Genomic DNA, 26,659 nt, shown 5'->3' with positions numbered 1-26,659 from the left:
AAAAAGCAGCAAGTTAATTCTCTAGAGAGAATTAATAATGCCATCTGTACAACAATGGTATTAGCCATTCGATAGTACCAGGCTAATGTGTTTAAGGATCTTAGACAACGATTTTTTACTGCTTTTTTTTTTTTCAACAACATAGCAAGAAAGAAAAAACAAAAAAGACAAAATTTCATAAAATTCTGAGGAAGAAGTATAACTTCGAAATATTAATTTTAAGCATTTGTTTATTTTTCATAATATTGCATTGTAATTTGGCTTTCAAAACGTACCTCATATTTTATTTTAAAATTCAATCAACACTTCTATCACAACCATGACTTGAACTAGTTATTTATTAACATCTTTGATTCGTTGTTGATTTCATGTTTCTATTTAATTTTGTCATTTGCTTGTTTCAAATCGTTTTTCTGTTTCAAATGTGTTTTTTTTTAATTAAATGTACTTTCAATTTTTAACATTTTTAACCTCAATTACAAGTGCATACTAAGTCTATATATAGACATATTCATTTTATTTAATTTTAACCTTTTTTTTTATGTTAAATTGAAAAATCTATATTTTAGCACCAAAAAATAAAACCTTGCAAATGGTGTATCCAAAGACTTTGCTGTAATCCCATGTGTACTTTGAAACAGAGTCTGGAATGGAAAGTTGTAATTGATGGTTTCTATTACGTCAAGGAACAATGTTTCGGTTAACTTTAACAATCTAAATTAACACCATTTCCAACCTATGGTTCATGTCTTGATTATCTTTTTCATTCATAGATTTAGCACCAGAAAGTAAAACCAATGGTTTAGATGCACTTTAAGAATGGACTCCGTATGAATAGTGGTAATCGATGATTTCTACTGTATCTCTAGGGAACAGTTTGATTTGCTGAACAACCTCAACCAATACAATATTTATGCCTCCATAAATCCAACTTCTCTCTTCCACATCCTGAGAGGTGGTGACAAAGTTAAAAAGTGGCAATGCTGTGTATCCTAACACTCGACATGACTTTCAAAATGTTTTGAATTATTTTTATTTAACCCCAATGCCTCCACCAGCTTGTTTTTGTTTTTTAACCAAATCATCTCTTAAATAAGCCGTAAGTAAAATTAGAACAGAGCATCATAAAACTCAATGAACGTCGCCATTTTGTTTTAGTAGGCTTCATCCCAGCTGACTTTGTAATGTAAGTCGTTTCCTTGTGTGAAGCAATCGTAATTGCTTTTAAATAAGGCACCAGTCTGAAATGGAAAAATCAAAATGTATTTTCTCAATCAATTTGAGATAAGAAAAAGTACAATTAAAAATTATTATTTATTGGAGAAAACAATTTTTAATTTCAAAATCATTTAAAGAATTTTCATATTAAAATTGGAGGCTTCTGGATTTTCACAAAAAACTTCGATCCCTGCTTTGCAGAAAACTGAATTAAAGTAAATATAGCCTACATTATCAATACTTATGCTTTATATATATATATATATATATATATATATATGATTTATAGTTATGTCTCGGAAGTAGAGTGAACAGCACATCTTATTTTTCTTTTATTAATATTATTTTTTTCCTTGTACACATGTTTGTGAATTATTCCATGGATTTCTGGGTACTCCTGCAGTATTTTACCCACCGATTTCACGATCTTAGCCGAGCGTTGACGAACGCTTTCAGCGTTAACGCCGACGAAAGCCGAGAATTCGGAGCTACGGTGCAAGAATGCTAAAAGTATGTGAATAGCAACAACATTACAAGGAAAAGATATTACACACACAACAAAATGGATAAAATTAATACAAAAAATTTGGATAAAATAAATCACAAACGCTTACCGTAAGTTTTTTTAAAGTAAAATAAATTTATTTTGTTGAATATTTTTTTTTTGGTTCATTTTGTTTTCCGATAGCTTTTTTTTGGGGGGGGGGGGGGGGGGTAGCAACAGTAATAACACTTCAATGTTTTTTTTTTGTTTGTTTTAACAAAACGTTATTAAACAGTAACAACAATGTTTTCTTTTTTTTTTTTTTCAGTAATGTTTGTAGGGGTGGGGACAACAATTACTGTTTATCTTTAGTTCCAACTGGAAGATTTTCTACTGATTGTAGAGGCAAAGTAGGGAGCAAAGGGTTTTTAATTATTGGAAGGAGGGTTTCAGCATTTCTATTAGGTACCGTTACCAAGAAACTTCTCAGCGGGGTCATAGCCACCGAAAACCCAGAGCGGTTCGACGAGTCTGCCGACGTTATGTTTGCGTCGGTTGAAGACAGACTCGTCTATCTCCACAGTGTGGCCTGGCCTCCGATCTGCCTAGGATGCCTGCGTAAATAATCTAGGCAGACGTCCCGTAGGAAGTTCTTCCAGTCGATTATAGTATGAGATGAGGATATCCCACATTCCCGGCGGACGTTCTTCTCTGTAGCCAACTCAAAGGCCCACAGATATATCAGTTTTAGTATCACTTTATGGTCAGCTTGGAGGCCATGAAAAACGTCCCGTGTCGCAGCGAAATCCATTTTCGACAACACGTATTCCTACACCTCCACGCAAAGCCGTCTTTACTTGGTCCCTTTTTTAAATTCACACTGTGTCTGGCATTTTGGGCAGGCGGACCGATGTAGGAATTAATTTTTTCTCCAGGCAAAACTCGACGACGGCTTCAGTGGAGTGCAAGGTTGTTTCCAGCAGTCCTAGGTTCATAGTTCTTCCTTTTTTTTATCGCTAAATTAAATAGCTGAAATGAAAGGCTGTGTATTTTTTACTTTGAACAATAAAATAACTGAAATGAAACGCTATGTGTGTAATTTCAATGAAAATTATTCGTCTGCTGCACGTTTGGTTTGAGCGCCCTGATTGGCTGATAGAGTATCGTACCGCTCGCCATGTTCCGGCGTTTCCAGACGGATGTCGATCAACGCTCGGCTAAGATCGTGAAATCGGTAGGTAAAATACTGCAGGAGTACCGATTTCTGCCTTTGGATTATTATGGACCATCTTCTTCCAATTACGGGATTTCCTTGGATTTTACTTGTACAAATGGAAATTCATTTAACTTTCTTGAAGTTTTACATTTGGATTTTACCGTCACTGGATTTTTATCTTCCACCAGACTATCCATTCATGTGTAATCACCTTTTTCTTTACCATATTCCCTCTGCTTAACTTATTTTGTTTTCAAGTAAGATCTTTGACTTACTTGTTGTTTTTATCAAATGACTTCTGCATGCAAAATCCGATCCCGCATTTTGCTAATTCCTACCTCTGATGAGAAGGAGAGTATTTCTTTGAAACTCCGCGGATTAACGACTATCCATTTATCTAGTGTTTCCTTTTCAGATTAAAATGTTTTTAACTCATTTTCAAGTGTTTTTTTAACATATTTTATTAACTGTTGCTCATATATATATATATATATATATATATATATATTTGTAATGCCGTTGTTTGAAAAGTATATAATTATATACTTTTTATTTTGTTTTTACATAAGTAGTAATATACTGCTACACAGTCATGATCATGTTTTGTTCAGCTAGTTACCAGTAACTAGAGATCTCTTCATGCAATACAGTTTATACGAAAGTAAACTTTGAAATAAAAATATCAGATCTTCCTCATCACAGGGAGTTAATATCAGGAGGTTCTGTCAAATGTTGTAAATAATAAGATTTGTTTGCATAAGACACAATAATGGTGCGGATCTGAGTCTGTGTTTAGATTTAGGAATGATTTGGAAAGGGTGGGGATGCGGAGTTAAGGATCAAGATAGAGGTAATGGATGACTAGAAAGTGTGTGATGGTTGCCTGAATCTTAAACATACTATTTTTATTTTATTTTACTTTTGTTAGTTTGAAGAGATCAAGGGGCTTCTTCCTGAGGCTAACACTTGATTCTATTACAGTTTAGTAGAGGAATGTGGATTTGACATATCTATGCTAAAAGGGGTTTCAGATTTAAAACCCAGATCTCCAACTTCTGTAGACCCCCACTACCATGTCTCCTTCTTTAACATCAAGGGTCTACGCTCTAACCTTCCAGAGGTTGAAACCCAATTACAGGAGACTAAACCAGACATATTATTTCTAAACAAAACTGGCATTGGACAGATGAGCTCGTAATTAAAGGATATTCTAATTTAACTTACAAATCTGACCCCCAAGATCGTCATGGGCATGGAATATTTGCCTATATAAAAGATGACTTTCCATGTGGTAGGGACTATCTCCAGAGAAGATCCTAACTTAACCTATATGTGCTTCCGGATTGCACAGCTCAAACTACTGCATTTATTATTGCTCTCTATCACCCCCACAACAGCGGAGTTACTATCTTTAAAAGCATATCTGAGAAAATTGACGTCATATCTGCTTATCCTTCAGCTAATATTCACGTATGTGGTGACTTTAATTGTTCACAATGTAGAATGGTTAACTCACTCAAACAAGACCGATGATGAGGGGAGGTTCTGTCATGATTTCTCCATTGCTTATGATCTCACTCAGATTGTTCACGAACCCACCCGTGTGCCTGATACTGACGGCCAGTATGCAAGTCTCCTAGACCTTTTTCTCACAACTTTCCCGAACTGTGTTCAGCTTCCGTTCTGTCTCCACTTGGATCTTCTAACCACTCTGTTGTATCAGTTAAGATAAAAATTAAATGTAATAAGCCCTCAGATGTACCTCTCCATCGTACACTATATCGATACTCTATGGCTGACTGGGATAGCTTCCATAAATTTATATCAGATCTACCTCTGCTTCCATGTTTATAAAGGATGTTGTCCTCTATAGTATTCAGATCTGACAGAATGGTTAATTGTAGGTATAGACTGTTTCATACCTTCGAAAAAATTCCAGCAAAAACCTAACAGCCAGCCGTGGTTCTCTCCAGAATGTGCTGCTGCCATTGCGCACAGAAATCACTTTTTCAATTGTTTCCAACGTAATAGATATACTGAGACTAAAGCTGTTTTCAAGACTGCCAGCAACCACTGTAAAAGAGTAATAAAGAATGCAAGAGAGTTGTATGCTCAGTCCGTCAAGTCCAAAGTAGCTGAGCAGCGGCTTGGTTCCCACCAGTTTTGGCAAATAGCAAACAGAATACTGAACAGAAGCATGTGCTCTATCTCAACTATCAATGGACCTGAGGTAATCTCGTCAACATCAGACAAAGCCAAACTCTTTGCCAAGAACTTTGCAGCTAACTCTACCCTTTGCGACCAAGGCCACTAACCTCCAATGTTTCCTCCTGTATCAAAAAACACGCTATGTGATATACAAATATCTGTACATGATAGTTGCCAAGCTAATCTAAAACCTTGATTCCAGTAAAGCAACCGGCCCTGACGATATTCCAATTATAATACTAAAAAAACTTCAACCAGAACGAGCGCCCATACTTACAAAACTGTTTAAACGTTGTCTTAAGGAGAAATAGTTTCCCATCACCCTGGAAAATCTCATCAGTAAGCCCTGTATTTAAGAATTCAGGTGATCGTTCATCTCCCTCTCAATACAGGCCAATAAGTCTCCTGTGCGTCATGAGTAAGTTGCTAGAATCTGTGTTAAATAGAAAAGTAATCAACCATCTCAGCAAAAATAATTTTCTTAGTGACACACAATATGGTTGCCGTTCTGCTAGATCTACAGCAGATGTGCTTATAGTTATATCTGATTAGTGAATCTCCCGACAGAGGCTACCTTTCTAGGGCAATTGACATACTCTATCAAAGACTTTTGACAGAGTATGGCATAAAGGTTTACTTCATAATATCTCCAGCTACGGTATAGCTGGAAATGTCTTCTCAATTATTAAATCATTTCTCTCTGATAGGTTCATAAGAGTAGTGGTTGATGGGCAGAAATAAGCTCTCAGTATTAATGCTGGAGTCCCTCAGTGGTCCATCCTAGGCCCAACACTCTTCCTGATCTACATTAATGATCTCCCAAATCACATCCTTACATCATTCGTAGACATTTATGCTGATGACACTACTATCTATGGTAGCACATCTAAGACTGTAAATGACCAAGTTCTCTCTGATTCTCTCTCCTCTGATGTGGTACAATGGGGAAAGCGGTGGCTGGTTACTTTTAATGCATCTAAAACCAAGCTCCTATCTTTGCATCATCAACGCTCTGATCCCCATCTGGCATCAATTGAAATGAATGGTTCTCATCTTGGGGAGGCCTCATGTTTTGACAAGCTTCTTGGCTTGACCTTTACTCCTAATCTTAAATGGAACTATATACATTAAATCTGTTGCCAAGGCCGCTGAAAAAATGGTGGGATCCTTCTATCGATCCTGTAGATATCTCACTGCAATTCTCTATCTATATAAGAGCCAGGGACGTCCAAGGATGGAGTACTGTTGTCACATTTGGGCAGGAGTTGCTAGAATAGAAAGGACTTATCCTGCCTTGATAGTGTTCAAAATAGACTTTGTAGTCTCGTAGGGGATGTCCTTTTCTATTCCCTTCAATCCCTTTCTCACAGAAGAAATGTTGCAAGTGAGTCTCTGCTTTATCGTTATTTTCATGGGAAGTGCGCGGCTGAGCTCTAATCTTGGGTCCCCCTCTTACCAAACTTTCACAAGAAACACCCGTCTAGCAGAAAACACTATCAATAATTTCCCCCACTCTTTATCTGTGCCTAAACCTAAACATAGATTCCATGAATAAAGCTTCTTTCTTAGAACTGCACCCCTATGGAATTGTCTTCTGTTTTCCTGCTTTCCAGCTGACTACAATATGGTTGTCTTCAAGTCTAACGTAAACAAGTTTTTGATGAGCCGTTCCATATAAGTTAACAAATTTACTGAATTTCCATTACTAACGATTACTATTTGTCCAATTTCTACTGTACACTCTTTAACCCTTATTCTCGAGTTGCCTCTTGGCCTTGATGTGGTGATGCCTATGTAAAAAAAAGAAAAAAAAAAGATTTACAAAGAATGTGAAAAAAAAAATGACGTCTTTGCTGTTGCGCCCATTGCCAAACCAGAAGTGACGTAGGTTTAAATTAACACTAGTCAATTCGAAAATATCGGCAAAAAAGGACTCCCTCCCTGTAGAAAGTGTCCAGTTGAGGGTGAAAGAATTCATTTTTTTACACAATTTTTTATATTTGTCATCCAAAGGGTTGAGCTTCAAACCGATACTGATCTTGTGCAAATTCGTTGCCTCTGTCGAAAGTTTTAGGCAGACATACATACATACATGATGATTGCAACATCTTGTCAGACGAGTGCCACTTCCTCAGACACTTAAATTCCATGAGCCAAAAAATGATTTCCATCGCCACAGGACTATTTTAATAGACAAATGCCTGAGGAAGTATCTATACACAGATGATGTTACAGAGTCTTAGCTTTGTACGACAGCTAAGTCTCTCTCTTGGTTCAAAATGTTGAGATCCAGCAACAAGCAAGAGCAAGATGGCCAGCAACAAGTTAAACTGCAGACCAGCTTAATGCGGGTACTGGTCTCCCGCATTATGGTTTTTTAAATCAGAGATTTGCTTCTCCTAGAAAGGTTGCCTTCACCACGGCTTACAGGAGCCCTCTCCACTCCAACACACACATACATACACACAAACACACATGGTGCTAGTTGGCCATTGACCCCGAAAAACATACATACATACATACATTTAAACAGACAGGTAAGATTTATATTATAGATTACATGTTTTGCATAATTTTTATATGTAAGATTCTAATATTTTCCTTGTTTAATGACTGATGAATGTGGAACTTTTGGCATCACATAATTTTTATAGAATCTTGAAAAAAAATTTTTTTTTTTTTAATTTAAAAGCAGGAACACAGAAAAATAATTAAATTAAAAAATGGTAAAAATGATACAAACGTTCACCATAGAAATGTACAGATGCACGGCTGGAGGGGGGGACCAGCACTCCCTACTTCCCTTTTATTAACTGACGTCATTTTCAGACAGCCTTTCTAACATTTTGGGCTTCCGTTTGTTTTGTTTAGACGACTTTCCTTTTGCTTTGGTTGAGTGAAGCAAGAATTTCTCACTTTTGGGGGCTAATTAAGCTATTTTTTGTACAAACAGGATGTTTTTATTTATTTATTTAATATATTAGCACTTTACTAATTATCTTTGAAATAGTCCCAGAAAACTAATATTTATCTTTCAAAGGATTTTTATAAGGAATTTATTTAACTTCCAAGTTTAGCTGAATTTATCAGTTTCCGAATGTCACCGTGAAAATAACTTTTTTTTCAACGTGTACAAATATTTTTTCCTTTTGGAAATTAACTTTCAAATACAAAAAAAAAAAGAAAAAAAAGTAGTCGGAAACCTACAAAAAAATTGATATACCGGCTTTCAAAAATATTTCCCTCTATTATTTCCCGCCATTTTTGTCCGTACTTATATATTTAGAATATTGGTTTAGAAATTCCTTTTTTACGGCTTTCGATTTTCGTCACTAGTTGAAGTGATGTGGTGGTGTTTGTAAATATAAAGAATGAATGGAATAAAAGCTTCTTATAGATCAACAAATAACTTTAATTATATATTTAATGGGGTCGTAATATTTGTAATCGCTTTGCGACATTTTCATTCATTCAAAATGTCGGCTAATCTGAAATAAAAGGGACATAACTCTTCAAAATATCTTATAGTCAAGGGAGACAACTTTTGAATACAAAGATACTTTCTTTTTCTTCTTATTTTTTTTTTTAGATGAAATCCGTTTCATTAGATAGTTTTATAACAGTTTGATTCAGTTAATATTTCAATAAACAAACGGTACTGTAAAAATAAAATCCTGTTGAAAAAAAACAAAACAAAAACATAATTCGCTAAAAGAAAAACAAATGAAAGAAATTTTTTTTTAAAAATAATATAACATGGTCTCTTTTTCTACAGGTTTCCCCCCACACACATACTCTTTTGTCTAGTAAAGTTAAAAAGCATTAAAAAAAAGTTTCCTTTTTTAATCTATTCCCCACGGTAGTACTGAACTTTTTTTTAAAGGAATTTGAAATCTTTTTTGTCTTTCTCCCTTCTTCTATCTTTCGATTTACTCTCTCATCTTCATCCTTCATATCCACATGTTCTTCTATATGAATGTACTGCCTGTTAGGCCTGCGGTTTATCTGCCCATCTTATATTTCTAATTATATACAGGGTGAAATAAAATAAAGCCGATTGGACAATCATGACTAAAACATGATGTGCAATTCAAGCATAAACCAAAGTTTATTTTTACTAAATATGGTTGAATTGCGGAAACAATTGTGAATTTTTACCATTTTAGGGCTGTCACTCTATATTGTGCTCCCTGCCTTGTCTCTTTCTTTAGAAATTTTTTTATTATTTTAACTTTTATGTTTTTATTATTTTTTCAAAATTGTTTCTAAATATGAAATTGTGTACTTCATTGTATATTGCTTACATTTTCGCTGAAGCTAACCGCACTCACATGTGGAGTGATTGTCACGTTGGGCAAACTCCACAATTCAGATTCTTCATCAAGGGGTTCTTTGTTAAAAACATCCACAATAGCTCCACCCAGCCAATCTGACCTAAAATAAGAAAAAGATTATATATATATATAGGGTGTCCCAAAAGAAGCTGATGGTGAAAAAAAAAAATTCATAACTTTGTTAATTTTTTATATTTTTCTTTTATTTTTTCAGATCATCTAGAGTAACCTTTCCAAAGTCATAATGAGTCGTTACACTACAGAGGAACGAATATATATCGTAGAGTCGTATTTTCGGTTGAATAAGTCAATATCAGAAACTCCAACAGAATTTCAACAAAACTCTCAACACAAGAAATTCCCTACTCCCAATGCAATAAATGGCTCGATTTCATGAGCAAGAGTCTGTATGTGACCCCCTTAAATCTGGTAGACCCTGTACGGCAAGAAGTGATGAGAATCGTCAGAGATTAGCAGAGAGTGTGGCTGAGGATCCATCTGCATCAGTAAGAAGGATATCAAGTCAAATTGGGGTCTCTCGATCAGCTCTTCACAGAATGCTTCATGAAGAGGGAAAATTTCCATATAAAATTCAATTGGTGCAAGAGCTTCAACCAAACGATCCAGAAAAAAGGCTGAAATACACAACCAAATAATTTCTCGTGGCTGTGAGATAAATTGGCCATCCCACTCGCCAGATCTCACATGTGCAGATTTCTTCCTTTGGGGTTACCTCAAAGAGCGGGTATATGCAAACAAACCAGCCACAATAAATGCCCTTAAAAGCAATATAGAGGAAATTAGGGCCATATCAACCTATGTGGTCATTTAATGCCGGAGTCCTTTTTTTTTTTTTTTTTTTTAACTATTTTTTGTTGGGGGGGGGACTTTTTCAGCCTTTCCTCCCTTTTTTTATAAAATCTAACTAAGAAATTAAATGTTGTATTTATACATGGATGTGTATATTTGGGTGACTTTAAATTTCCTTAAATTTTCTTATATAAATTTCCTTTCCTTAGGTATGCTAGAATATTTGTTGAGTTGACCTTTTCAAAAAGGTCCTCCATATTGCTTTCTGTATAATATAGTTTTCTAGTTGGGGCGAGGTCATCACCCCCAACTAGGATATGTTTTACTGTGAGTGTCTCCTGGCATGGGATGCACTCTGGCGCCGATTCTCCATTTAGTATATAAGAATGAATAAAGTTGGTATGCCCTATGCGCAGCCGAGTCAGTATTACATCTTCTCGGCGTGATCTCTTGATGTCCGGACATCGTTCCTTAAGTCTAGGTTTGATTGAGTATAATTTGCTGCCCTCTTGCTGACTCCACCGCAGTTGCCATTTTTCCTGTATATATGCTTTTATCTGGGGTCTAAAATCAGTATGTGGAATCTTAAAATTGTCAGTTGGAAGGTGAGAAGATTTTTTTGCAGCTGTATCTGCCCTGTCATTGCCTTTGATCCCCACATGGCTGGGGATCCAGACAAGAATAATGTTTTTAGTGGTCGAAAGGATATTGATTTTTTCTATTAATTTTGTTGTTAGTGGATTTTCTTGTTTTTGATTTTGTATGGATAATAGGACTGATAAAGAATCTGTGAGAATGATGAAGTTTTTGGTGGTTTCCTCTGAAATTATGTTGAGTGCTAGATCGATAGCTATAGTCTCTGCAGTTAATATAGATGCTTCATTTTGAAGATTTCTCTTGATTGTGGTTTTATGGTACGTTGCTGCACATCCAGTGTGATTGTTGCTTTTAGACCCGTCTGTGTAGATAAAGGTATAGTCTGAATATCCTAATTTTAAATGTTGAAGTGCGTCGTGGTATTCAATAGGGTTTGTGGTAGATTTGGACTTTTTGTTTAGGTTTAGTTTTATTTCTACTTGTTTCATGGTCCATGGGGGTGTTTTAGGTAGTATGAAGTTGTGAATGCTGGAGATTGGAATTTTCGATTCTTCAATGCTTTCCTTCATTCGGAGCCCGAAAGTTTTGATAGTTTTTCCTCTCATGTTGAAGAGTTCTTCATGTTTAGGATAGAAGGTACATTGGTATGCAGGGTTGTTTGGGCAAGACTTCAGTTTGAGTAAATATTGAAGGGCTAACTTTTCTCGCCTTAGATCTAGTGGGGGTTCATGTGCTTCCGTGTATAGACTGTTCACGAGGGAGGTTCTGTATGCTCCTAGGGCCAATCTTAGGCCAGTATGGTGAATAGGGTCTAGGCTTTTTATATATGATGTTCGGGTTGATCCATATATGAAACAACCGTAGTCTAGCTTTGAGCGGACTAGTGCTCTGTAAAGTTTAAGGAGTGTTTCCCTGTCTGCACCTCAATCGGTATGTGCTACCACTCTCAAAAGATTTACAGCTTTGTTACATTTTTTTTTTCAGATAGTTTATGTGTGGGATGAATGTTAACTTTTTGTCAAATAAAATCCCTAAGAATTTGTACTGGTCAGTAACGGGTATGGGCGTTCCTTCCATGGTTAGGACAGGATCATTATGCATGTTCTTTAGTTTGCAGAAATGCATGCATTTCGTTTTTCTTTTGGAGAATCTAAATCCATTCTCTTCCGTCCATCTCATTACTTTGTTTAAGCACAATTGAAGCTTCCTTTCTATTATAGATATATATCTAGATCTACAGCATATTAGGAAGTCATCCACATATAGGGAGCAATCTACCCCAGGGTTAAGGTTTTTTTACAATGTTGTTAATTCGGATACTGAACAGGGTCACTGACAGTATACTCCCTTGAGGTATTCCATTCTCTTGTTCCTTCAAGTCCGAGAGAGCTGTGCCAACCTTTATTCTGAACCGTCCATTTTTTAAAAAATTTTCAATAAAAATTGGCATTCTGCCTTTTAGTCCAAGCGCCTTCAGATCCCTTGTAACACCGTACTTCCACACAGTATCGTAGGCTTTTTCCATGTCAAAAAACACTGCTGTTAAATGTTCCTTCCTTACAAAGGCTTCTCTGATGAAGGTTTCAAGTCTGACTATGTGGTCTATTGAACTTCGGTTTTTCCTGAATCCTGTTTGAAATTCTGTAATAAGATTCTCTGTTTCCAGGAACCAGATTAGTCTTTTGTTTATAATCCTTTCCATGGTTTTACAAATGAAGCTTGTTAGAGCTATTGGCCTGAAATTCAATGGATCTGAGACGTTACTTGATTGGGATTGGATGTTTGAGTTTTCAGATTTGGGGATTGGTATTATTGTGGCCTCTTTCCAGGTCTCAGGTACATTTCCACTGGACCATATAATATTGAAAATTTCAAGTAGGTATTTCATTGAGGTTTCTGGAAGTTTTTTGAGGATTTCATATGGAATTTCATCGGGCCCTGTAGCTGTGTCATGGGATTTGGTTAGCGATTCTTTTAATTTGGTTGTATTTTTCGGTATTTTGTGATTTAAATAGAATTTTCTTCTTCTCTTCCTTTTCTCTAATCTTTTTGAATTTCTCTGTTTGTCTGTCACATGATGAAACTTTTGATAAATTATCTGCCAGGTTATTGGAAATGTCTTTTTGATCGGTGTATATTTTGTTGTCTTTAGAGATGTGGGATATTGGTGTACTACTACACTTTCCTTCTATTTTCCTCATCATGTTCCAAACTGTTTTTGCCTTGTATTCACATTAATTTTGGATATATAATTTCTCCATGTTGTCCTTTTGGATTCCTTTATGATTCGTCTGGCTTTTGCTCTGTTGTTTTTGAAGAAATCCAGATTTTCGCTTGTTGGGTACTTTTCGAATTTTCTCAAGGCAGCTCGTCGAGCTCTGATGGCTGTTCTGCATTCTTTTGTGAACCAAGGTTTGTTGTGATTGTTGGTTTTGGTTGTTTTCGGTATGGTATTATTTGCTATGTTTGTGAGTGTTTTAATGAAGTAGTTCAAATGGTCATCTTCATCTTTCTTTTCGATAATTGGTTTTTGCACTGTTCCTGGAAGTCTTCCCAATCCGCTTTATGTAGGTTCCATTTGGGTGTTTTTTGTTCAGTACTAGTACTTAGACTTTCCAGGATGATTGGGAAATGATCACTCCCACAGGTGTCATTGTGTACTTTCGAATCATAGTCCATATATATGGAAGGATCACATAAGGTAAGGTCAATGGCGGTGAAAGTACCTGTTGCTGGGTACATATAGGTGTAGTTTTGATTATTAAGAAGGCATAGATTATTTTTATTTATTATGTTTTCTATTTCTTTTCCTTTTTTATTTGTTTCTTTACTTCCCCATATTACATTGTGACTGTTGAGATCTCCTAGTAGAAAAAAGGGTTTAGAGAGTTGTTTTATTAATTGAGTTATCTCAGTTTCGTTGATTGTATCTTTTGGAGGGATGTAGATTGAGCAAAGTGTTATAGTTCTATGTAGAGTCACTGAAACTGCAATTGCTTGCAAGTTTGTGTTTATATTTATTTGTCTTTGAGAGACTTCATTCTTCACGAGTATTGATGTGCCTCCAGAAGCTCTGTCCGTATCTTTATTTATGTAGTTGTAAGATGTGTAGTGTGTTATGCTGATGGTATTATTTTCTTTCAGAATGGTCTCCTGCAAACAGACAAGTGCTGGGCTCATATTTGTTATTAATAATGTGAGTTCATTTTGGTTTGCTTTTATCCCTCTGATATTCCATTGTAATATTTTATTCATCATTTGGAATTGTGTTCAACTTCCATCGACTCCAATCCCTCAAATCTATTTTCTGTCGGAGTCCCTGTTTGGAATGTAGATCGGGATCTTTCTTTTCCTGCTTTTGTTTTTGTTTTGTCCGGGGGGATTTTTGATTCTTTTCTGGCTTGTGATGTGTTTGATGGTTGTTCGGTTGTTTTTGTAGAAATGGTTTGTGGTTTTGTTTCTTTTTGTGGTTCAGTAGTGTCTTTACTTAATATTATCCTTGGATTGGTTGCAGACATTGCACTATTCATTTTCCTCATTTCTTCTAATAGTTCTTTCATTTCCTTTATTAGTTTGCTTAAGACATCAATTTTCTTGTCCGTTGTATCCGTTACATGTATATGACCATTTTGATTGTTGATTGGAGTAGTTTTTTTAGTTGCATCTACATATGTTTTAGTTTCAATGATTTTCCTGGCCTCTGGGTAGGATATATTCTTTGTATGTTTTAGTTTGGTCACTTCTTTTTCTCTTTTCCATATTTCACAGTATTTAGAGCCAGCGCCATGATTTCCAAGGCAGTTGGCACACTTGAAATCTTTTCTGCAGTCAATGTGTGGGCCGCTTTCTCCACATCTTCCACACACTGGTAATCGTGTGCACCGATCTTGATGGTGTCCAAACTTCTGGCACTTGAAGCATTGGAGGGGGTTTGGAATATAAGTTTCTACATTTATTTTCATATATCCAACTTTCACTTCTTTGGGTATCGTGAGGGAATCAAAAGTTAGTATATATGTGTTGGTATCGATTTTCTCACTGTTTTTTTTTATTTGGACTCTACGAACATCTAACACATTCTGTTTCTGTAAGTTTGTCTTGATTTCCTCCAAGGGACAAAGTGCAAGTTCGTGGCTTTTCACAACTCCTTTGCAGGTATTTAGGGTTGGATGTCTGTAGCATTTGACTTTGATGTTTTCAAATAATTTTAGTTTCAATATTTTTTTAGTTTGTTCTTCGTTATGGGTTTCTATTAGTAGGCTGCCGTTAAATTGTTTTTTAATAGACTTTGGTTTTAAAGTTTTAAGATTTCTTTCAATTTTAAAAGGTGATAGTTTGCTCAAAGGAATTTCCTCTATTGATTCTATTACTACGAATGTTGAGTTCCTTGGTTTTATCGTCTCTTCCTCAGAGCTACTGATGTCAGAGACATCAGAGTGGGTTCTCTTTGGGTGGTTGGGTGGTTTTTGGGAGGAATAAGCCATATATTTTGTTTTCTTTTTTCGTCATCTTTGTTCCCCACCCATCTCGGAGTCCTATTTGGGAAGAGCATGGGGGGAAACCCATTCACCCAGCCTCCACAGGGATACAATGATGATATAACCGACTTTGGTGGTATCATAATGATTATCTGTTCTCTCTTGATATTGCTATGGGATCTGTAGCAATCCTGAGGGGTTTACAGCCTCGTCATCGATATTCACACCTAATCGATTGATCCTCAGCCACCGCTTTCCATCATATATTAGGGAGTAGGGTTATTTGTGGGAGAGGGGGGGATGTGTTGTGTTAGTAGTGAGTTTTTGGAATGGGCAATATATGGTGGGGCTTGGCGTGACTGACCGATTGGTCGGATCGGGCCTCTCTGACCGCCCGTTTAGTCGAAGTAAGGGCTAAAGTAATGTGTTGCGGTGCCTAAACTTCTATGTATCCTGGTCTAGGTTCGCTCAATCACCAAGATCACGTCTTAAGACATTACGGGTAGCAACCCACGGCTGACTGGTTGCCCCATTGAGGGATTTTTACCCTCTGCAGGGGGGCAGTCGGTTTGTTCTCATGCCCTACCGACAGGGCAAAAAAAAAAAAAAAAAAAAATTTAATAGAATATATTTGTTTTCTTCTTTTTTTTTGTTGTTTCTTTTCCTTTTTAAAATCTGTTTCTATTTAACCCATAGTTGGGACCCTAACAGGTACTACCACTCCGGGTCAGGGTGGACCTGGGAACAATGGCAATTAAGAGGTGGCTCCACACTCCCCAAAGCCCGTAAGCCGGACCTCACCATTGGATATAGTTTAAGGTCATATCCAGGACCGGGAGTAGGGAGGAAAAAATAAAATAAAAAGGGGAGGGAGAGGGGCTGTTGCTTTTGCTTTTGGTTTTGCAGAACATAATTAAGTTTTACAAAAAAGATCAGAAAACAAAAAAAAACGTCAATGTAGGTGCATTTTGTCTCAGGAAGCCACAGGGCAGCCTGATCTGGTAGCACCAGGTGGACATTTGAGTAACATCAGTTTTCATAAATAAAATTAGACATTGTAAAAAACATACCCTAAATTAAATTGTGTAAATAAAATTAGAATAAGTAGACTATGATATCTTACTATATCTAAAAAATATCACGGAGAGGCTCATCTACCTGCATATGCGAATTGGTAAGCATAACTTAAATATTGAGGAAGTTAATCAAATTTAAAATCCGTCAGCTTCTTTTGGGACACCCTATATATATATATGTATATATATATATAACATCATAGAAAACAAAATTTAATCTGGTTCCACAAAATCAATGCTACAGTAAAATAGCTCAACAACAGCACATTTTTTCCGAAATGGTTTTTGCATCCTTATTTATTTATTTAGTTGTTTACTTTGCTAATCGTTTTCTTTTTACTGTTTCTTTTACTTCTAAGGGTACTTTTAAAGTCTATGGGTTCTTACATATATGGGTGTGTGTATGCTCTTAGTTCTTGCCTTGAAAGATCTCGATGTCTACGTGCAAATACATAATCATACATACCTGCTTGCCTTGTCCAGCGGATGATATCTTCTTGTCGCTGGTCTCCATCTCGTGGGTAGTGGTACTTACTGTTGCAGATGCATCGATAACACAAGATGGATTTGAAGCTTCAATCCTTTTATTAAAGGCAAGCCTATCATGTCGAAACCTGGTTGTTGTGGAGGGACCCTAATCTCCCCTCTGCATTTTCTGCAGTCCAAAACCAACTCTCTGACGATGTGGTCATCGACCGGAAGACTACGACCACAATTTCCGTTACCTTTAATTTTCGGTGCATCTAACCCGACGGTCATTAAAAGGTGGCTTAGTTTGATGGGTGTCAAATCTAACCTTCTCTGATCCTGCTAAATCAACGATGGGAAACCCAAAATGCCTATATAACGTCTATTTCTAAAAACTACCTATATAGCATTTAAGCTGGGATTCCCAATTTATATAATTTGACAATGAAATGAGCATTTTCTTGTTGATAATACTAGAAAATGTGTAAGATATTTCAAAAATTTTATTTGAATGCCAAAAATTATGACAATAACATGCCTCTGTGTAAACAGATCACTACTGGTTCATAATACCTGAAATAAGAATTCTAGGCCACTCATTTCGCTTAACATTATAAAATTGGGGATTGTCACAATTTTTGAAAAAAGAAAAGTTTTTATTTCCTTCAGCAAAAAAAAAAAAATTATACTTGTTTCTGAAAACTGTCATTTTCTTACATTTGTGACAGATTGTAAATTTACTTTTAGGTTAGTTGCTTCTGAAATTGAGGTTCTGTTTGAGATTGGGTTTGAGATTGTTGCTTGCTTCACATTAGAGGCAGATGTGTGAGTAAATGTTTGGTCGGCATGGACTACATCCTTATCTTTCTTGAATGTTTAAATTTTGACTTTCAGAAGAAACATAGAACAATCTAAATTTTTTGATGCAAAACCATGTAGATGAAAAAAATTGCGTATAGGTGTTCTGTTTTTTACATTGTCATTTAAAAAAAAATACTGTCATGTAAACTTTAATTATATTGAGAATGATTTAAAAAAATTCTTTTTCACCATAAACAAAGCATAATGTAGATTGGGTTTACTATTTGGGATCACGTCTAACAAGGGGCTATATAGGGAGTTAAGCAACAAAGATGTCTCTTCACAGTACATTTAAATTTCTGTAGGTTAGTACAGTCTGGGAACCATGAACTATTAGAGTAGAAGTCTTCCGGCATCTAGGGGCCTCAGCAGTAAAGGAGTGGGATTTTGCTGCTGTCGGGTTAGCACTTATAGCAGAAGGGAAGGTATCTAATGCTTATTAAAGCAGTTAGAACTGAAGCATGTAGGTTAGTTTCACTTAATGCTAGGATATCATTTAGATTACTTTTAAATCCATATTTGCGAATGCAAGCCACAAGGGAAGAAGCGAATTGGCTTTGTTTAGGTGGATTTCTCATTTGAGCATATGAAGATCAGCATTATCTTAAATCATGCATGCATTATATTAGATACATTTTTGTTGTAAGTATTTTTGATACTGAGAATCAAAAAAACTATTTTTAATATTCATGTTCCAATAGGAAAATATATAAATAAAAAAGCTTTTATTTTTTTAATTACTTACTTCAACGCGTTTATCAAAAACTTTTCTTCAATGATGTCTCCTCTGCCGACATTAATAAAAATTGATTTCTGTAAAATAGTGAAATTGAGAACTTGGATAATAATTGAAATTCAGATGTTTTTTTTTTTGTATTTTTTTAAATGTAAGGACAAGAGTTATCTCCCCTTAAAATAAATAATTTTCTGAACTATGATACCTTTACCTTAGTGAAATTAAAAAAAAAAAAGAGAGAGAGAGTAAATCCTTAAATCTCATTGTGAATGCAAGATCGTATGACAACTCTTGTACCAACATGTAGTCAAAAATTAAGATAAGATTCCTCCCTTCGTTTCTGGTCCGACATCTTGGAGTGGATCTAGCTCTCATAGAGAAAATGCCAGGAGAAAACATAAGTCTATCTTTTACATCAATAACTTGTGCATTTTTATTGTATGGCAACAATATATTTTTGTGTGCAATTTTATGCCTTACTTGTCTTGTTCATTGTTTTTATAGTTTATTGTAGACAATATATTAGTAAATGAAATGTGTTTGTTTCTTAACAATTTTTTTAATTGTATTTTACTTTCCATGTATGATATTGTCAACACTGAATTTTAGCAAAACACCACATGCTCAGAGAATTAAATGAAATGTCTTTACCACATCCACTTTTTTTTACATATTTTTACTTTCCGACATTAAATTTTAGCAACACTTGACACACTCAGAGAATTAATTTAAAGACTTCATCCATGCGTAGCTAATCTTGATAAAACAACCAATTCAGTCATCATAACAATGCACTTGCAATTCCTTTTCAAAAAACTTTTGATCCATTCGAATAAGATAAATAATAAGAGGCATTACTTTTGGAAAGTTCTTTGTAAATAAAAAGAGAAAAGTATTAAAATGTAGAGTTTAGTCTTGTATTTACTACTGATAAAAAGAAACAGATGATCTATTGCAACCACTGGAACAGAGAGGAAAAATCATGACTATGAAGATCAAATGTCACAACTAATTGAGCGACTTTCAACAAAACAGTTGTTTATGTTGCTAAGACGAATTACTGCTACGAGCTGTTAGCAGATATTTGTTTTGGTCAGAAAGCAAAAAAATTAGCAAAGTGTCATTTCTTCTTGATAAATATGTGTGGATATTTATAGAATTTTCTACTCAAGCGATGATAAGAACATTTATGAATGAATATTGAAATAAGTTGCACACTCACTTTTTCTTTACAAGCTTCTAAAAGGTTTCCATTGAGCAAACCACGAGTGGATGAAGTGCTTGGCAGAATGTTGCAAACATAATCACAATTGGTGAGCAAATGAGAAAGGCCATCTATTGAACTAAAATAAAATCAAGAGGGACAAATGAGGAGAAATCAAGATGACAAACTCATTTAAAGTTAGAACAGCAAATAATTTTTTCCGAGACTTTTGACGTCATACATTTTTTATAACATTATTATGATTATTCAAACATCCTTTATAATAATATTTATTATTCTTACTTCTTGAAATAATTTTACAAAAATAATATTTAGAATGATGTAACCATTCCTTTCCATTCAAAAAAGCACCAATGACACAAAACGCATTAGATTAAGACTTTATTTTTCAACACTTGTCAACCAAAATTATATATATTTAGGGGAATACTCCTTGCGAGTAATACCAACAGAATGAAAAGAGCACAAAAAAAAATTTCTTTTTGAAAAGGACGTCAAAAGTCTTTAAAAAATTTTCATGAACGATTTTATTCATTTAATGAAAAAATTATTTAATATTATTTTGTGTTCTAACTTTAAATGACTACAAAAATATATGTGTATGTGTGTATTGTATAATTTTCTTTATTCATACAAGCATTGGCCACAGATATGCGTGCATGTTTCAACTGTGATTTCTTTAGAAATCCAGCATTATCAAGTCACTAGTTCTAACTGGTTTCAAATGCAAATGTTAGAGTTCTTTTTTCCAAACTGTTCATTTTATATATATATGTGTGTGTGTGTGTTTCACAGCTAAAAATGATACGTTTATTCACATTTAATACATGAAAAGAAAATGTTTTTTTGAAAATATGAAAACATGGAAATTATCAGTGTTATAATTTTAATATTTCAAATGGTCCTCCATTTTTATCAAAACAGATTAAATGAATGTGAAAGCTTTATAAAAAACTGAACATTTTCAACTTTGTGAAATGTTTTGTATTAATGTACATCTTACATCATTCTATTAAACAGCAACAAGAACTATTATCATTTTTTAAATATCAACAGATGAGCATCCATCTTGAAATTAAAAACAAAGAATTCCTTCAATCAATATTCATTCAAAACAATATCCTGCCCATCAGTAAAAAACTTATACATATTAAAAACACTCAAATACAGTATTCAGTTCTGATTTTTTTTAAAATCCATTTTGTCTTTTTGTTTGAATTTGGACAGGAATTTATATAGTATAAAATATTTGTGTGTATAAAGTAAAAATAAAAAAAATTGTTAATTATTAAAAGTATAATTGAAATTTATATTTAATAGAAACCAACAGATCACCCGGAATTGTCTGGTCGTAAAATATGCTTAAATAGGATATTTTGATTAATGCAGATTTTGTATTTATTATTACATTGGACCCAATATTTAAAAAGTTAAAAAAAAAAAAAAGAAGACTTGTGCATCACCACCGAGAATTGAAACCAAAACGTTTAGCTTATGATTTACTTTTTCCTTTGGAGAGCTGAGCTATGAAGACATATTTGCTGTAAGGCTAAAAATTAAAAAATGAACCAATAGCTATTACGTAATGCATGCATATTCATAAAGCTATCGTTCGACTTCACCTGACAAATTTCATTTTTAAATTTTCACATTTTTGCACCAATTTTTCCCCGGCTAAGACCCAAATATAAAGTTTTTACATGGGGTTTGAATACCCTTTATATTAAGTTTCATGTCTGTAGACCAAAAACTGACAGAGGAGTTTGGTAGACAAAATTAAAAAAAATATATATGCATATATATAGAAAGAGGTTTGTGTTTACTATAACCTTTTTACGCAAATATTATGCAAGTATAAATCACATAGAATATCTGCATGAATATAATTGCACATATTAGTTAACTTAAGGTGATCGTCCCATAAGAAAATTGAAAAGACTAATAGGGAATTAATTAAATGAATGTTTAAAATTATATGCAAATTAGCTAGATCTTTTGCAATGAATGCAATTTCATGACCCGTATATAACAAAGTTGTATTTTCTTTTTAAATAAATAGAAAAAAAGTGTTTTTAATATCAATACACAAAAAAAAATCAAATTTATAGAAGTATAGATATTTTTTTTTAAAGTTATGAATGGAAAGGGGTGAATGGAGTAAATTCAGGAAACTTTTGATATTACTAATCAGTAGAGCAATGAAAGAGTTTATCAGGCATGTGTATGCAGTGTGTGATGAGGTATGGAAGTGAAATATGACCTTTGAGCGTTGGGGACAGGTATTGCATGGAGAAAGATGATATAAGAATAATATGATGGGTGTATAATGCAAGTCTTAAAGACAACTTAAATCTGATGATCTCAGAGGAAAATAAAATCTAAACAGTATAGAGAGATGCAGAACATATAATATATATATATATATATATATATATATATATATATATATATAATACCTCAATGTTGAAAAGAATGGATGAGAGTTTTTAAGTTAGTAGATGTAGAATAGTCGAAGGAGTAAGGTCAGTTGACAGAGGAAGACCATGCACTCAATTCACACAAGTTTCACTACTATATATTATCACACTGTGTACACATGCTTGGTAGGCTCTTCCTTTGGTCGATATTGCTAGCACTCCGTTTCTCCGTTTCCTTAGGCGACATTGCTAGCGCTCCATTTCCTTAGGCGACATTGCTAGCGCTCCATTTCCTTAGGCGACATTGCTAGCGCTCCATTTCCTTAGGCGACATCGCTAGCGCTTCGTTTCCTTAGGCGACATCGCTAGCGCTGTTTCCTTAGGCGACATTGCTAGCGCTCCGTTTCCTTAGGTGACATTGCTAGTGCTCCGTTTCCTTAGGTGACATTGCTAGTGCTCCGTTTCCTTAGTCGACATTGCTAACGCTCCGTTTCCTTAGTCGACATTGCTAACGCTCCGTTTCCTTAGTCGACATTGCTAACGCTCCGTTTGCTTGTAATGACAGAAGTTCTGTAAACTTATTCTATTCACTTGTAACTGTTGCAATCACAATAGCACCTGCTCCCACATGTGTTCCAATGGTATCACCAACATAACAAAACTTCTGAACAACCTTGTTACATTCACCATCCAAATTTACTCCACATCCGAGTTCTCATCCATCTTCATTGTTTTACATTTTTGCACACTGATCATCAAAAAAAATGTGCTTAAAAATTGTATTTTCAACAAAAATTATGCAAAAATCAGTAAAAAAGTGCACATCATTTATTAAATTGGAAAATCATTGTGTATTTTTCAAATAATTTAATAATTTTGACTCTGAATTAAAATGAGACACAAAAAGTTTCTTACCGAAAATGATCAATGTACGGGCAAGTGGCACACCTTGTCTCTGGCTTTGACCGCACCAGACCCCACACGGTCATTCCAAAAGATTTACACATTTTGGCAACTAATCAAGTTTTATAAAAAAGAAAACTTTGTTAGCTTAAATCAAAATAACAAAAAAGAAAATTTCATATTTTGTAAAATTTCATAAAGTCTTCATCAAATTATTTTAATTCAATTTATCACTCCAGTAAATAAAGGAAAATCATTTCTTTATTGAAATTAAGGATGTGTTAAAACTTGAAATTACGAGGATAACTTCCCCCCAAAATACCTGTCAAGAGTGTAAGTGTATATATAAACTCAATGCCTGTGCTTGTGTGTTCCCTATAGAAAGAAAGGTTGGAGAACATACATAAATTTTCAAAGTGTATTCTTATGTAGAATTCACCAGAGAACAAAGTGGAAGTGTTCCTGAATTTCTAAGGTATAACCCCATTAATACTTCAAATAAATACTGCTTTTATGAAACTTGGATCATATGTATACAATTTTCTGGAGAGGACAATGAAACAATGGAATTATTGTGAAAAGGTACGTGGTTGTGATCTTCATTCAGTCCCAAGCAATATCGGTCTTCCTGTAAGTGTGTGTATATGTTTATATATATATATATATATATATATATATATATATATATATATATACACACACGTTTTATTTTTTATTACCATATCTTTCTGTTAAGTTACATTATTGTTTCAGCTACCCGGCCGTTTTTTTGGCCGTCTGTAGCTTCCTCAGACTTTTACAGAAACATATTTGCTCTACAACAGTATTGAGCACTTTCTTCAGTTTTTATTAATTACCATTTCTACTAAATATATATATATATATATTATACACACACACACACACACACACACACACACACACACACACACACACACACACACGACCTTCTGGTCACACACCGAGCTTGTTTGAATTAGAAAAAAGTGAATTTGCAAAACCAGTTAAAAAAAAAAAAAAAAAAAAAGATAAAAATAAAAATTATTCATTCTGTTCACTATATCTCCTGTCTCTTAATCCATAAGTTAATTAGTAATAATGGACTATTTCTATTTTTGTTAGTTTTATTGCTAGTTTTATTAACAGAGATAGAAAGAGTGACAGAAGTGAGAATGATAGAAACTGTATAAAATAAGGCGGGGATGGGGTAAAACAGAGTTGGAGAGGGTAAGAGTAATAGAGAGATGGGCGGGCAAATTACAAATTAATCTTTAAACAATTTAAAGGGATTTTACTTTGCAAACATAACTCAATCACAAAACTAAAGATTTTGTGTGCTTAAAATATATAGGGAAAAAAACTTAGAGATTAACTCAGTTTTACTATTGACTACTCTATAAAGAAAATGCATATTTATTTATCTATAAATATAATATACAAAGTTAAGTAAAAACCCTGTTTTTTTCTTGACTCCAGATGAAACCATTTTAAGTGATAAGAGGAAGTGAGAAAGCAAATAATCATACAAATGTCCGAAACGAATTTGGAAAGAAATTCTTCACTCTAAATAAAAAAAAAAATCATCGGTAGGTGTTTGATTTTTTATTTAGATTATAAGAAATTATAATTTTTATATTAAAAATTTAATTTCTGACTTAAAATTGATATTAGTGTGAACACTGGTAAAGCATAATTTTTTTTTTTCAGTCATTTTTACCAGAGGATGTACACTAGTGATGATATATGTAGCGATGAGAGTGTGTGCAGAGCAACAATCTTAAAAATCTTCAGCAATCTCAGTTCATATCACAGAAGTTTGGAACAGCAAGGAACAAAGGGTTAGTTAAAACCTTATTTTAGTGCTTCTATATTATACAAATCGAAAAAATATTGAATCGTAACAAAAGGGACGTAAATTTTTTCTGAAAACTGAAAATCTTGACCAATTAAGCAAAACTTAATTTTCGCTATTTGTCTTTGAAAACTTTTCATTAATTAATTTTCTACCTTATCGTTTTTCGTAATTTTGGAATATTTTCATGACTGCGACATGACAATTCAGTAGGAACCATTGGTTTCACTTGAAATTCAATATTTCAATTTTCGAATTTTGTTACAATAACGAAGAAGAACCCTTATTTATAATTGAAATTTTTTTTTTTTATTAAATTAGGCACTTTATTTTACATGCCTTCTAATTTTAATATTATATTTAATTCTAATGGCCAAAACTACATTTTGTAAACTAAAATCAATATGGATTTGTATTTTAAGTACAATATCATAATTATTCATACACTTACCCTCAGAACCAATCTGCCCGACCCCAAGGATGCCAATGCTGAGTTCTGACAAGGGACGATATATTAACCTCTTCTTACTGAAATAAAGAATTTTTAATGTTGAAAAGAAAATGCATCAAATTTCATTAAATTTTCTTGTCAATTAAAAAAAACATAATGTGAAAATTTTAAGTGTGCATATTTCAAAATATTTTTATGAATTTTTATGCTTCATGTTTTAGCGAGAAGGGGATAGTAGAGATTGGTTAAGAAAATTCAGAAGTTAGTAAATGAGCAGAGTCTACACTCCCCTCCCAGAACCCCTGTCATAAAAGGCTTAGAATTAACTTTTTTTAATGAAAATTGCTCCAGACAAGGCATGAAGCCACTTGATGTAAGGAGCTAACAAGAATGAAAGATGATTATCGCAAAGATAGGAGATGTTTATTGACCTTAATCTTGAAAAGATCAATGTTATAAGTTAGGAGATTAGGAGAAACAGTCAGCAGGAAGAGAGTTCTACAAGGTTGCAATTCTTATGAAAAAAACCTTTGAAGTCACAAGATACATGGGAGATGTAATCTGCATAGCAATTATACCAATTGTCATTAAGGTTGTCCGGCATTGGAAGAAGAGTACGAATGAAACTGTGAAAGGGTCGATGCCAACAACAACGACTGATCTTGGAATTTTGCTTACATGTTTTGGAAAGTTTGAAGTTGCATTTTTTCATAAACTATCTTGGCAGTGTGATAACAGAATTCAATTTTAAGTTAATACCTGAGTTTAATAGTGTGAAACTCAACTAATTCATTATTGAATGAATCATGAGGTTGCCCTTGTGCCAGCTGTGCATGGTGAAGAAAATAGTATGCAATTCCCATGCATCTTATACATAGTGTGTTTGACGTTTGTAAACAACTGACTCTTTATTAGGATAGCATTTAAGACAGCTATGCTTTCTGGTGACTGAAAAAGGAAGATTAATGGTGAGCACGCCCTTTTATAAATTCTGACCCTATCTGCACTCTCATTAGTTTTTTTTAAATTAGACCAATCAGAATTGAAGTTAAATATTTGCATCAATTCATGCCTAGCTTAAAAGTCAAGCAAATATTTCAAACAATGCTAATAGCACTTGTTGCTACTATTGTTGTTGAGCATCATTCATTCCTTTCGAACGAATCAGATGATTTTTGTTTGTATTTGTGAAGGTTACCAACACTCCTAAGTGAAAGTGTTTCTGTCTAATGAACTGAATTCTAACTTGGCACACCCAGGTTGTCAGTCCGTGTAGTTAGCCATTTAATCACTGTCACTTCCCATTTGTTGCTATTGCTGCTGCT

General features: G+C 34.2%; 1 protein-coding gene across 2 annotated transcripts in view; it reads right to left on the bottom strand.

Moving 5' to 3' along the window:
- Positions 1-212: 212 nt before the first annotated feature.
- LOC145246808 (glyoxylate/hydroxypyruvate reductase A-like) overlaps positions 213-26,659 on the bottom strand; it is a 51,648-nt gene continuing 25,201 nt past the window's right edge. For both annotated transcript variants that reach the window (XM_080108626.1, XM_080108625.1), the window contains 6 exons: positions 25,335-25,411; positions 23,044-23,143; positions 19,709-19,829; positions 18,496-18,563; positions 9,431-9,560; positions 213-1,241 (listed from right to left, as the gene is read on the bottom strand). In XM_080108626.1, coding sequence (XP_079964752.1) covers positions 1,155-1,241; positions 9,431-9,560; positions 18,496-18,563; positions 19,709-19,829; positions 23,044-23,143; positions 25,335-25,411 — 583 coding nt within the window. In that variant the 3' untranslated portion in view covers positions 213-1,154. The remainder of the gene's footprint in view (positions 1,242-9,430; positions 9,561-18,495; positions 18,564-19,708; positions 19,830-23,043; positions 23,144-25,334; positions 25,412-26,659) is intronic.

Source organism: Euprymna scolopes, chromosome 24 (genome assembly GCF_053919585.1).
Source record: "Euprymna scolopes isolate OS-2025 chromosome 24, ASM5391958v1, whole genome shotgun sequence".
NCBI classification, from domain to species: domain Eukaryota; kingdom Metazoa; phylum Mollusca; class Cephalopoda; order Sepiida; family Sepiolidae; genus Euprymna; species Euprymna scolopes.
The sequence above is the reverse complement of the archived record's forward strand: the minus strand, read 5'-3'. Positions and strand labels throughout refer to the sequence as shown.